This window comes from Ptychodera flava, chromosome 18 (genome assembly GCF_041260155.1).
Source record: "Ptychodera flava strain L36383 chromosome 18, AS_Pfla_20210202, whole genome shotgun sequence".
Lineage (NCBI taxonomy): Eukaryota > Metazoa > Hemichordata > Enteropneusta > Ptychoderidae > Ptychodera > Ptychodera flava.
In genome coordinates this window covers 20,500,844-20,513,165 of record NC_091945.1, presented here as the reverse complement: position 1 = coordinate 20,513,165, position 12,322 = coordinate 20,500,844, and the positions used below count along the sequence as shown (strand labels likewise).

The 12,322-nt window shown below is 37.0% G+C and overlaps 1 protein-coding gene across 1 annotated transcript in view; it reads left to right on the top strand.

Annotated features, from left to right (window-relative positions):
* Window positions 1-12,322, top strand: part of LOC139117655 (pneumococcal serine-rich repeat protein-like) — a 78,008-nt gene that overhangs the window by 13,674 nt on the left and 52,012 nt on the right. The window contains exons 19-23 of the mRNA XM_070680896.1: window positions 439-564; window positions 3,859-4,053; window positions 4,968-5,171; window positions 11,477-11,680; window positions 11,822-12,019. Of these exons, the coding sequence (XP_070536997.1) occupies window positions 439-564; window positions 3,859-4,053; window positions 4,968-5,171; window positions 11,477-11,680; window positions 11,822-12,019 (927 nt within the window). The remainder of the gene's footprint in view (window positions 1-438; window positions 565-3,858; window positions 4,054-4,967; window positions 5,172-11,476; window positions 11,681-11,821; window positions 12,020-12,322) is intronic.

The window sequence follows — 12,322 nt, the reverse complement described above, 5'->3', positions numbered from 1 at the left end:
TAAAATAGAATGTTTCCCTGTAGTTTCGTCTCTTGTACGCATGTCTGTGATATGTAGTTTTCTTTCTTTTTTCCCGTAAGGAGCCCCGATGAAAAAAATTACGTACAGTAATTCGGCCGCTCAATAAAGTGTAAATAAAATGAATAAAATAAAAAAATAATGATCAAGTACCGAAATGTGAACGTTGATCTGGATTTTGGAATCGGTTATAATTGTCTACATCTTATCCATTGCTAATTGCAGCATTTACAGAGTCAAAAGCAAGCAAAGAAGAGACGGTTAGCGTGACTGCATCGTCACATGATATGATAATTAGCAATCTTGTAATGATTACATAATTTATATCTCAAATTAACAGACAGTAGATTCTACAGGATTTTAGTTTTAGTATTCGCTCTGAGAATCAGTATAATTTTCTTCATTCATTGCTAATTACAGCATTTACAGAGGCAAAAGCAAGCAAAGAAGAGACGGTTAGCGTGACTGCATCGTCACATGATACTGTTACAAAAGACAGTCCAAGTGTAACCACAATGGACCGCTATCCCACTGAGAGTGTGACTGGTACAGCAGTCCTTTCAACACAATCGAGTTTTCTGGAAACTTTAGCAGCAATGCCATCCAAAACAAATTTAGGTGCGAAAATAATTTTAAAGGCGTTGGCAAATAAGGTATAATGGTCCGCGGAGACAAAAACTCGGCGTCACAAACGTGAAGAATATTGTTTAAGTCCACCTATTCAGGGGCGCTTTTTGAAGCTTTAAGAGTAACTGAAGATGTTACCGGTCCACTCTTGCAAAATAATCGTGATTTCTTATTTCTTCATACAGACAAGGAAGAGATTTAGGCAAGTTTCAATTTTAAAAATCAGTTAATATCGGTTGATTTTTTTGTAAAGAATCAAAATTGGTACGCCTATTTTTGTTCTCGTTTTGGTAAGAGAATAGTTGAAAATTTCAAGGAGGAAATATATGTCTCCCTTGCATTTTTGATCCACATACTACCAAAAGTTAATAGTTTTGATGATTCAGTAATTAATCTGTCAAACTGATTAGGGTTATTAATTGTAGGGAATTGGAATTAGAATTAGAATTAGAATTAGAATAACTTTATGTCCAAAACTTGGAAAATCGTCTTTTTATCACTCACAGTAAAATACATACAGAGTTAAATGGCACACATAGAAACACAATTACAAAGACACTGCTGATCAACAGCACATGAAAGTGATTTGAAAAAAGTGGTTAAAACTACAAATTGAGTTCAACTCATTCTGTGTTGTTTAAAATAGATATTGCTGACGGAATGAAAGAATGTTTGTAAAAATTTCTCCTAGCTCTAGGCACTCGATATCTGCGCCCAGACGGAAGTTTCTGAAACAATCTGTAAAGTGGATGTGTGCTATCATTAAGAATTGAACGTGTTTTTCTGTTCATGGAATTGTGATATAAAACTGATAAGGGAATTTGCTGTGTTCCAATAACTTTGCTTGCCGTATTGATTATACTACTAAGTTTAAGCTTATTTCTTATAGTGAGATTTCCATACCATGTTACGATGTTAAAGCTTATCACACTTTCTATTAGACTCCTATAAACTCGTTCAAGTATACATTGACTGACATTGAAGCTTTTCAGCTTCCTTAGCAGAAATAGTCTTTGCTGTGATTTTTTGTAAATAATATCGGTGTTTTCCTGGAAACAGAGTTTGTTGTCAATGCCGGTGCCAAGATATTTAAACAAACTCACAATCTCAACCTCCTCATCATCAATTACAATTACTTTAGGTGTTTGTCTTTCTCGCCTATTATCACATACCAATTCTTTTGTTTTTCCAACATTGAGTTTGAGAAAGCTTTGTTTGAACCAGGTATTGAGTCGATCAATCTGAACAAAATATTGAAACAGGGTGAACTCGTCTTTTAAGCAACCAACAAGAGCCATGTCATCTGCATATTTTATCAAAGTTAAGATCGAATCTTGCATGTCATTTCATTGGTGTAGATGGAAAATAAAACTGGCGATAAAACGCAGCCCTGGGGTACACCTGTATTTTAAAACAATCTCTTTGGATAGAACGCCTTCTACACTGACACGCTGTGGTCGGTCACGTAAAACCGATTCACCCATAATACAATATTATGACTGGTATTCATTTAAAAGCCGCTGTAGCAACAGGTGTGGTTGAATAGTATTGAATGCTGATGAAAAATCCATGAAAAGAACTCGTACATATGAACCTGCGTTATCTAGGTGGCTTGTTATCAAATTAAAAAGAGTCAAAGTTGCATCCTCGACTCCCCTGCCTGCCCTGTAAGCAAACTGAAGTGGATCTAAATGATTGGTTACAGATGCAATTAATTGGTCACAAACAAGTCGTTCTAAACATTTTGCTATGATCGATGTCAGGGCAACGGGGCGAAAATCATTCAGTGCTTTAGCCCCTGTCTTTTTGGGGACAGGGATAATGGTAGAGGTTTTCCATGACCGAGGTACATGGTTTAAATTGAACAAAGTATTGAATAGCTGAGTAAATACAGGACTAAGCTGTTCGACACACAGTTTCAACACCCTTCCCCCTAAACCATCTGGTCCCGGGGCTTTATGGAAATTCAATCTTCGAAAACATTTTGATACATCCTGTTCATCGATCAACTTCAAAACATGATTGAGTGAGAGTGTTACAGATCTGATCACACTCTCTTGTAAAGATATGTTGATCAAAACGTGCATAAAACTGGTTGAGTTCATCGGCAAACTTGACTGGATCTACGGTCATGCGCTGTTGTTTCTGTTTTCTCCCCATCATATTATTCAAGCCTTGCCAAGCCTGCCTGGCATTTCCATTACTTAGTTTCTCTTCAACTTTGTTTTTATAGGCAATTTTTGCCAATTTAGATTTAGTTTGAAATTCCCTATTCATAACTTTTACTTTGTTCGAATCTTGCTGTAAAAAGGCATGTTTCTTTTCATTCAGACATATTTTGAGCTCTTTCGTAACCCATGGTTTGTTATTTGGATAGATACGCACTTCTTTTGACGTTATGACATTGTTCTCACAAAATTGGATGTACGAAATCAAAGTATCTGTCAGTTCATCTCCATCCATACAACTATGAAAGAAAACTTGCCAATCAGTTATTTCTAAGCATCCCTTAAGTTCATCAATGTTATCGTTTGTCCATTGTTTTACTTGTTTTATGATAGGTTCGAATCTTTTTAATTTCTGCCTGTAACTTGGCAGTAGGTGAATCACATTGTGGTCAGACCTGCCAAGTGGAGGTCGACTTTTGGCAACGAATGCTTGGGGAATGTTACCGAAACACATGTCCAAGGTTTTGTTTAGACGTGTTGGGCAGGTTATGTATTGATGCAAATTAGGGAGAAGATTTGTAATGTCGCACCTGTTAAAATCACCGCAAATGAATACCGGTTGGTCTGTTGACCTGGATAACGCCTTATTATAAGATTCAACAATTTTTTCAGCCGCTTGCGTATAATCTGGACCGGGTACATAAACCAATATTACAGTAATTTGTCCAAATTCACGTGGTAAATAGTGTGGTCTAAAAGACACAGTTAAAATCTCAAAATGTTGATTACTGATAGTTTCACGTACACAAAAGTTGGTTGCCCATTGTTCATTCACAAACATGCACAAGCCACCACCAATATTCTTCGTTGTTTTCAGTTTGTCTCTATCGAAACGGATCGTTGTAAACCCATCAATAGTAGTGTCTTTCTCCTCGGTCAACCAAGTTTCAGTAAAACAGAAAAGACTCGTCCTTTTGTAGTCTCCGTCATACTTGTACTTCCTATATGGGTTCATAAGAGTTCGTATAATTACCTTCATTCACAGCATTTACAGAGTCGAAAGCAAGCACAGAAGAGCGTACCACGATTGTCCCATCACATGATTCTGTCACCACATATTGGACAAGTGTAACCAAGGTGCACAGCTATCCCACTCAGAGTGTGACTGGAACAGCAACTATTTCAACACAATCGAGCTTTATGAAAACTTCAGCAGCATCCTCGTCGACAGCAAAATCAGGTGCGATACAAGTTTTGAATTTCATTGCATTTTATGTAGTTTTCTGAATAATTCAGCCATTGTTCCGTCGCATTGAACATGTTGAACTTGTTCAGTATAGTTGTTTTATTTTTTAATTTACAACATTTCTTAGTTCTTAGTATTTACTGCCTATTACATTTACAGTGTTTTCAGAGTCAATAGGAAGCAGGGAAGTAACGAGTACCGAGACTACTTCATCTCATGTTACTGTTAAAACAGAGAAGCCAATTGTCACCGATTTTCACAGTTCTGCTGCTGATGTTATCACAGGAACAGAAAATATTTTAACAGAATTCAGCCATATGGAAACTGCGGCGGGTAATAATATCATATCATTTATTTATTCTTATCGTCATTTGTTGGATTAAACATAGTTTGTGTTTTATACTGTGAAAATGTATTTTATTGAAATTCTGTCATCGGGTTAGCGCAAGGCACTATCCATCGAGATATACGGAAACCTTTGCCTAGATATATTGCAAAAAGAAAGCATTGTCTTCGTATACTATCTCACGAAAGTATCAAACCTACAGTTACAATACTCCAGAAATACCAACACTTTTTAGATATCAGCTATCGGGAATTTGAAATATTGTCAGAGCCCTGGTGTGTTCAGCCCGCACATTAATCAGTGACTTTCGAACGATTGTAGTGTTTTCAGAGTCGTCGGTTTGCACAGAAACAATAAGTACCCCTTTCTTACATGAGAGAAATCTATAACAACAATTATAGTATCGGTCCAGTCAGGTCAGATCAACAGGTACCTATTGGTTTTCCAACCTATAGTCTTCTTGATGTAACAACTTGCGTAACATAAACGACTACCGTCGAATTGACTCAAACAATTCCCATTACTAATTTCCCACATATACCGACATTTTCCCCGCCATCAGGGTCATCGTTCAGCACCAAGTTAGAAAAGAGTTCGCAGAATATTTCTCCGAAGCAAGAAGTAATGACAACGCTACTCCCGTCACATCAAACGCCGACACATTTCCAAGGCTCTACGGCTGAAATTACAGCAAATATATCAGATACAGCAAGTAGAAGCTCGGATAAAACGTTATCAGCAGTCACATTAACGCTTAAACAAACAGGTAAGACAAGTTTGATAATTATATTGTCCTGACATTATAAATTGCTAGTCAATAAGAACCAGCATTCCATCGCACAAATTGCAATTAACACGCTTTTATCATTATGAGCAGCATTAAATGGTAATGGAAGGCAGTTCTGTTCTGTGCAACAAATTCCTATTGGTTTTCACTCGTTCATGAAAATTCTTGATGTGCTTTATATGGTATTAATGGTGACTCATTACATTCAATATATGTGCTTGTAAACGAAAGAATGAGCCACTCATGCACGAAAATAAAAATGTATTAGGAACGCAAAAATGACTTCTTTTGCTACAATATGAGCTGCGTTAATATTTTCTGCACTGGGAATGGTGCGTTAGCTTCCAGCTTTATCAACACAATGTAGTGTATGGTTGTTCAAGTAATTGTCACAATGAAGTACCGCGTAATTATGTGGGGTGCGTCGAAAATAGGAACAAAACACTACAACTTGCAACCATGCACTTTCAAAGGATAAACCTGTCTCCGTCCTGCTATCATTTACATTGGGCTTCAATTCGGTGCCACAAATCGGGGTGTGAGACGGATACTTTGTATGCACGATATAAGTGATTAGCTTGGGTACCATGCATCGATTGATTACAGTAAAGCAGCATGGGGAGGCTATGTCGGGGTCGACATCTGATCAATTTGGTTTCCTTTATCTACAATGTAGATTAGTTTACACTTTCAGTTTAAATTTAAAAAAGAAAATGTGTGTTATTTTATTTAGTTCCAGTTAAGAGCCCTCTTCAGCTCTCTAACCCTCCGCTGAAATTGTAAAAATTGTTACATTGTAGATCAATTGTAATAAACTGGTCAGCTTTCTGTCAACATACAGCGGATCCATGCTGGTTTACTGTAATTAATCAATGAGTCGGTGACTTTGAAATGTGTCGTGATACCTAAGCTAATTGTTTGTTTTGTACGTGCAATGTTGCCGTGTCACACACTGAGATGTGGCACCGAATTGAACCGCACTCTAAACCTACCGACTATATGTGCCTCTGCACGACAAGGTGATACTTGTTGACACAAAGCGTCTTCCGAGCTTTTGTCAAAGTAGTTATCATTCGACGAATAGCAGTTCACAGCAGGATTGCCATCCGGCCACAATAATACTAAGGGTATTATGAACAGTTAGATCGGCGTGTTTTACCTTGTACCTTTTCTCTGTGAAAATAAGCACAAAATTAGTAATACAATATAAAATTTGCGATGTTATTGTCGACAGTTTGCACCAATTAGACAGTCTTGTTAAAGTCGAACAGACACAGGCTACGATGGCGCTTGTTTCAACAAAACTATACGATGATACCAATAATGAAAAAGGGATCACATACCCGTAACAAACACAAATACAATTCGTACGCCAACATGTAAGACACGCAAATTAAGGACTATGCGTAATAAATAGTGTGCGTTGTTTCATATCGTGGTCTAGTGTTAGGCTGCGTTCACTAAAAACGGTAGGGGGGATTTAAGGAAATCAATGGGATTCGAAATTTTTTTTGTAGTGGAGGGGGATTTGAAAGGTTTGCACTGGCTATAAGGGGACCTGAAAATTAATGGGGCAGAAGCTGCAACTGTTAATAATTTTTTCAATATATCTATGCAATATATATCAGTATAGTTTCTTGCTGTCTCCCTACAGTATGCTGAAATACACAATATTCAGTTTGTCGACAAAGTGTGAATCTATAATTATGTATTAGATTATAATTAAATTTGAGTAAAGATTGAAAGTCATCTGTCAATTATACAAATGCACAGTGCACATACACAGGGTGTTGGCAAGCTGAATACTGGACAGTTCAACACGCTGTAATGGGTAAAACAAGAACACGGTTGTATAAACTGAACAAAAGTATTGTCAAAATAATCAAAGTTACTACAGCTTCAGCCTTCAGTGTCACTGTCACTGTATATCGACAGTGACAGAGAAAGCTCTGACTCTGATGTAGTTGAAGAAGAGTTAGAATCAAATGACGCTCATGACAGTGATATAGACTTGCACATAAGATCAGAGCAGAGAGCAACACCTGATATGAAAGACCAGGAAACTTGAAAGTTATCAGGGCTTTTTGAAATTTGGCATACGAGAACAATCAAATAAAAGAAAAAAAGATGGGGTCGCCATGCTTGATTTTCTAAATTTTCACATTTTCATCCTAAAATAACAAAAAAATAAACTTTGAGCAGAAAAGTCTCTAATTTAAACAAAAACATGTGTGCCTGAATGGAATTAAATTCTACCAAATTTACAATTATTACACCCAAAAGTTTAGAGATTAAAACGGTTTTTTTTAATGGAATATTTTAGCCTTCCAGTATTGTCAATTTGAAGCAGCATCTTAGTCATATATATCTCATACGTTTGAAAAAAAATTGGAAGGTCATTGTGCTCAGTTTTTCACAATTTGGTACAATGTAGCCAGGAATCACAATTTGCATACTCTCTCATGATCATCCTTTTGTGCGCTCTTCAGTAGGTGCCACTGACCAGGCCAGATTTGGATCAACTCAAGTCGCCGTACACTGATAAATCCAAAAACTCGACTGATGCGCTTAAAAATTAATCAATTTCATAACTTGCCTTATAGAAATATGGCTCTACAAACGACTAATAACAGGTAGTGTTGAATATCTGCGAGCAGAATTACGCAATGCATGTTTATGATAATATGATAATGAGAGGAATTGAAAAAAATTGACCATTTAGACGGGGAAACTTGAGAATTTTTTAAGATACTTAGGAGGGAGCTAAAACAAGATCTTAATCGCGATTCCTCCAGCCCCTCGACCATTATTTGTGAATGCAGCCTTACTTTAATTAGTATTAAAATAATAGTGAAGTAATGCTAACGTTCACTGTGTTAGCAAAATTTGCGAAACTTTTCATGTTGGTTCACAAAGGAAATTAGTATCACGGAACTGTATAATTGTAACCAAGTTTAGAGAATCAAAATAAAGGTTATGGTGCATTTGCACTCATTGTGTAAAAGCGTCTACGGTTTATAACCGGAATGCAAATGGATTACGGTACAACCAAAACCATGTGCGCAAACGTGCATATAATTACCAGGGGCGTAGCCTTACCAAATCCCCAAGGGTCAGAACCTAGCTTCAGCTCTGATTCGAACATTTACATAGATTCACATATTGACAGCGTGGAAATTCCAGGTGGCAGCTACCTCCCTTAACCCCACCATACTACGATCCTAAAAACGTCCGTTTCCATACGCGTTTGTTCATCTGAGTAACTGTTGGGTCGTACTACCATCGTATGACCTGTTGGTCGTTCCTTGCCTGTGGAACACCGCGCGTTCTTTTTATTCAAGAGCAGAACCATTGCGACATGTCTTATTCAATATATCACTCACCAGTGAAAATGATATATAAGCAAGGTATGGATGCGCTGTCCCTTGTGGCATCTCAGTAGCTCTGCGGATTTGACAGTTCTGTTTTCTCACTCACTCACTTGTATTTGAAGTAGAAATAGTAGTCATATGCTGCTGCATATGACTACTATTTACTTTGCTAATTTTATAGAGATAGAAACACGTTGGCATATACCGTAAACAAGCGATACAAAAAAGACAGCTCCCGCGGTTATTTGGAGAACATGCAACAATGTAAATGCCTGACTTGGTGCCTCTTAATTTTATGACAAAATCATAGTCAGGATGAAAAAAATATGTTTATGTTATTCTATCACTCCTGTTGAAAGTTTGTTTTTGTAGTTTTTATTTCTTCGGGTGATTCTACTTGAAGAGAAAGTGAAATTTCCCGATATGGCTCTATATTTTCTATATGCTCTTGTTAATAATTTCACTGTTCTTAAACTGAGTCTTCCACTAATGTGCCCTCGACGATCTAGCATAAGACAGGGCGCAGGCAATGCGAAGAAGTAGCGATGAGATGGCCTTTTCACCTCACTCGTGTACAAGGAGAAGGATGGGACCCCATGCTGAGGCAAACTCAGCAATTCAGTACATTGGCAATGTTAGAGAGTCGAGGTTGGTTCGTATATGATCAAAGAAAATGTAAAAGGGAGTGAGACTTTGGAACTCTGCAAATGCACTGTGCCTGTGTGTGCGTCTAGTTCACTTCGCGTGCATACGTTTAAGATGCGTGTACATATGTATAGATGCGCTTGCAAGTAACTGCATGATATGGCAAACGACAATTTGATTACAAACGTCTCCCAAAGCCATTGCTTAGTAGTGGATGAGCACTCTTTATTCAAGTCGGTTTTTTGAATCTGGTAAGTACTGTATTATTTTTTCGTATATTTGAACTCATCTATTCAATAATTCTCGACACAATCGCTTGTGTAGATGTGAAACACTTAAGGAAGAGATGAACCTTGACAAGATGATTTTATCATTTTTGACATAAAGTATCGCTTCCCCAACTACATTGTCTCAAGGGGCAATAAGCAAGCCGAGATGATATTTGATAAAGGAATTGACGAGTGTGACCATTGCGAGAATAAGAATTGTAGATGTAGTCGGTGCCAGCTACGATGACGAAAGCTGGCTTGTCAAGGAGCCCTGTAAGGCCAATTTTTTATGTATATCACAAAAGGGGTAAATTTCGAAATGAAGAACACAATATAACCAAAAACGGCAGTGCTTTCAGTTATGTTCCATGGCAGATGGTTTGATGGTGTCTAGCGGTCTATACGTCGTCTTTCTAGACCCCTGGCAACAAAACTGACCGCAACGTCGAAGCGACTGATAATATTCAATGATTATTGCATTGAAAACATTTGTCTTTCGGGAAATGAAGTGCAACGATCGGTCCTTAATAAACAAGCATCAAAACATTTTCATAAGAAAGTCATAATGAAAACACGTTAACGAAACTTTCGCAATTCGGGTCTAGATTAGATACCTCACCGACAGACAGCCAAGTACATTTAAGTAAATAAATGTAGATTACGTCAGGGTAGTGGTCACACCCTGGATGAGCTTTACACATGAAACCTGGAACACTTTCCATCTAAGTCCACTTTGTTTCAATGCTAGGTGGCCCCTTACATCTGCAAAAGTGTTGGCGAAGAAATACTTACAGCTGATTTTATCTGAAAAGGAGACTTTCTCAGTTCCTTATTTTATCGTTTATGATCTTTTGTTCATACGGCTACAAATTGTTTTTGGTTAACGGTCACAATTTCTGAACACGTAAATATTTACGACTACTTAAGGTCAAGAAATACTAAAATATTCAATATCTCAATGTTTTCTCTTTTTCATCGTCTCGGGAGACGAGAAATACTAGCAATGCGTGGCAAACTTTCTCTGGGGCATGCATTTATCTATTTTCGAAGAAATCACGCATAGTCATTTCCCCTAGTAGTAATTCCATTTAAGGGAAAATGTCAGAGCAACAAGCATTTGCTTAAACTAATTGACGGATTACCTATCTTGACGAGTTTGGTCATGTTGAACTCGGCTGTCTGTTGGTGAGGTTTCTAATTTAGGCTCGAATTGAAAATGAACAACACATATAATGAAATCTCTAAATATAGATCCGTCAAAACATGTCATATTCGGGATGTAGACACTTTCTCGGCAAAAACATCAAAATATACTACGTTAAGGTACATCCCATCCTTTATTCGTGTTTTACTTCAGTTATATATGTAAATATATTATTATTTCTGTTTGATTTCATAGACCTACTGTTGTTATCTGCATCGATAAGATGCATGAAGTTCATCAACCTGTGTGCCACATTTAGGTACAAAGTCATTCCCAACTGAAGGACACTGAGCCTATATCTATTATGATAAAAACTTGGTCTTCTAGAGATCATCCAAGAACTGTATGAAGCAACAAATGCTCGTCAGCGTTTTCTAATTCTATACCTACTACTACAGATTCATCGCCTGCGGGGTCGCCATTCAGCTCACAAGATAAAATTACTGAAACACAAACAACACGTCTAGCTGGTTCAACCCCTGCAGAATTCACAAATAAATCTACGAAATCTGCAACAGCTGATAACTTGAGGAGTACATCTTCAACAGTGGCCACAAAATCTCGACTAAGCTCTGACAAAACTAGTCAAGCAGCGAAATTAACAGTATCGAAACCAGGTGAGTCTGTAAAATTAATTCACTGTGACATAATTCTGCCTTTACAGCGGACTCATTTTTGCAGAGTTTTTGACATAAAAGTAAAATTAATTCAACTGCAATTCAACGTTCTTTTTAAGGTAAATACCTTAAAAGTTGCTTGGCATTGTGTACATTAACTTTATGTCTCTTTCTACAGAGTCGTCAGCGAGTTCAAATTATAAGATCACCAGCATTACATCGACACAACTAGGAGTCTCAACTCCTGATGCAACGCCAAAGGAATCGAAAACAGATGTTTCAGTTGATAGCTTCGGAAGCACAGTTGCGTTAGCTGCTACAGGATCTCAAGTGAGCTATGGCAAAACTACAAAAGCAGTCATATCGACAATGTCAAAATCAGGTGAGAGAAGTAAAACAGAGGTCATGAATTGTGTTTGTAAAAATGTTTGGTATTTACAGGATAAAAAATATGAATATCATTCTGACCATCCCGTTCAAGCTGTCCTCATTTTTACTTGTTTCTATATTTCATCATCTGCAGGGTCAGCATTAACTGAAAACGATAAAGAGACCGAGCCGAAAACAACACGGCTTCTTGAGACAAATCCTAAAATATCACAGACCATGTACACGACGTACGTTTCAGAGGACAGGTTTGGAATTACAATTACAACGCCGACCTTTGAAATGAATTCTGACAAAACTACTGCAGCAGCCTCACAAACAGTGAAAAAAGCGGGTAAGAATAAGCTAAAAGACAGCTGGTGATGATTATTTTATCATTAAAGGCAGATTTTGTTAATATACATTGTACATGAACAAATATACGCAAATATAGAATATGATATATACATGATTGTTAATGGTTAGCTACCCATATGCATTGACATAAATATATATATATATATATATATATATATATATATATATATATATATATATATATATATATATATATATATTATTATTATAAGATCAGAAAATTGCTGTGCTTATAACTTTTCCGTTGATCATGTCCTCATTTATGATACTCAAATACATT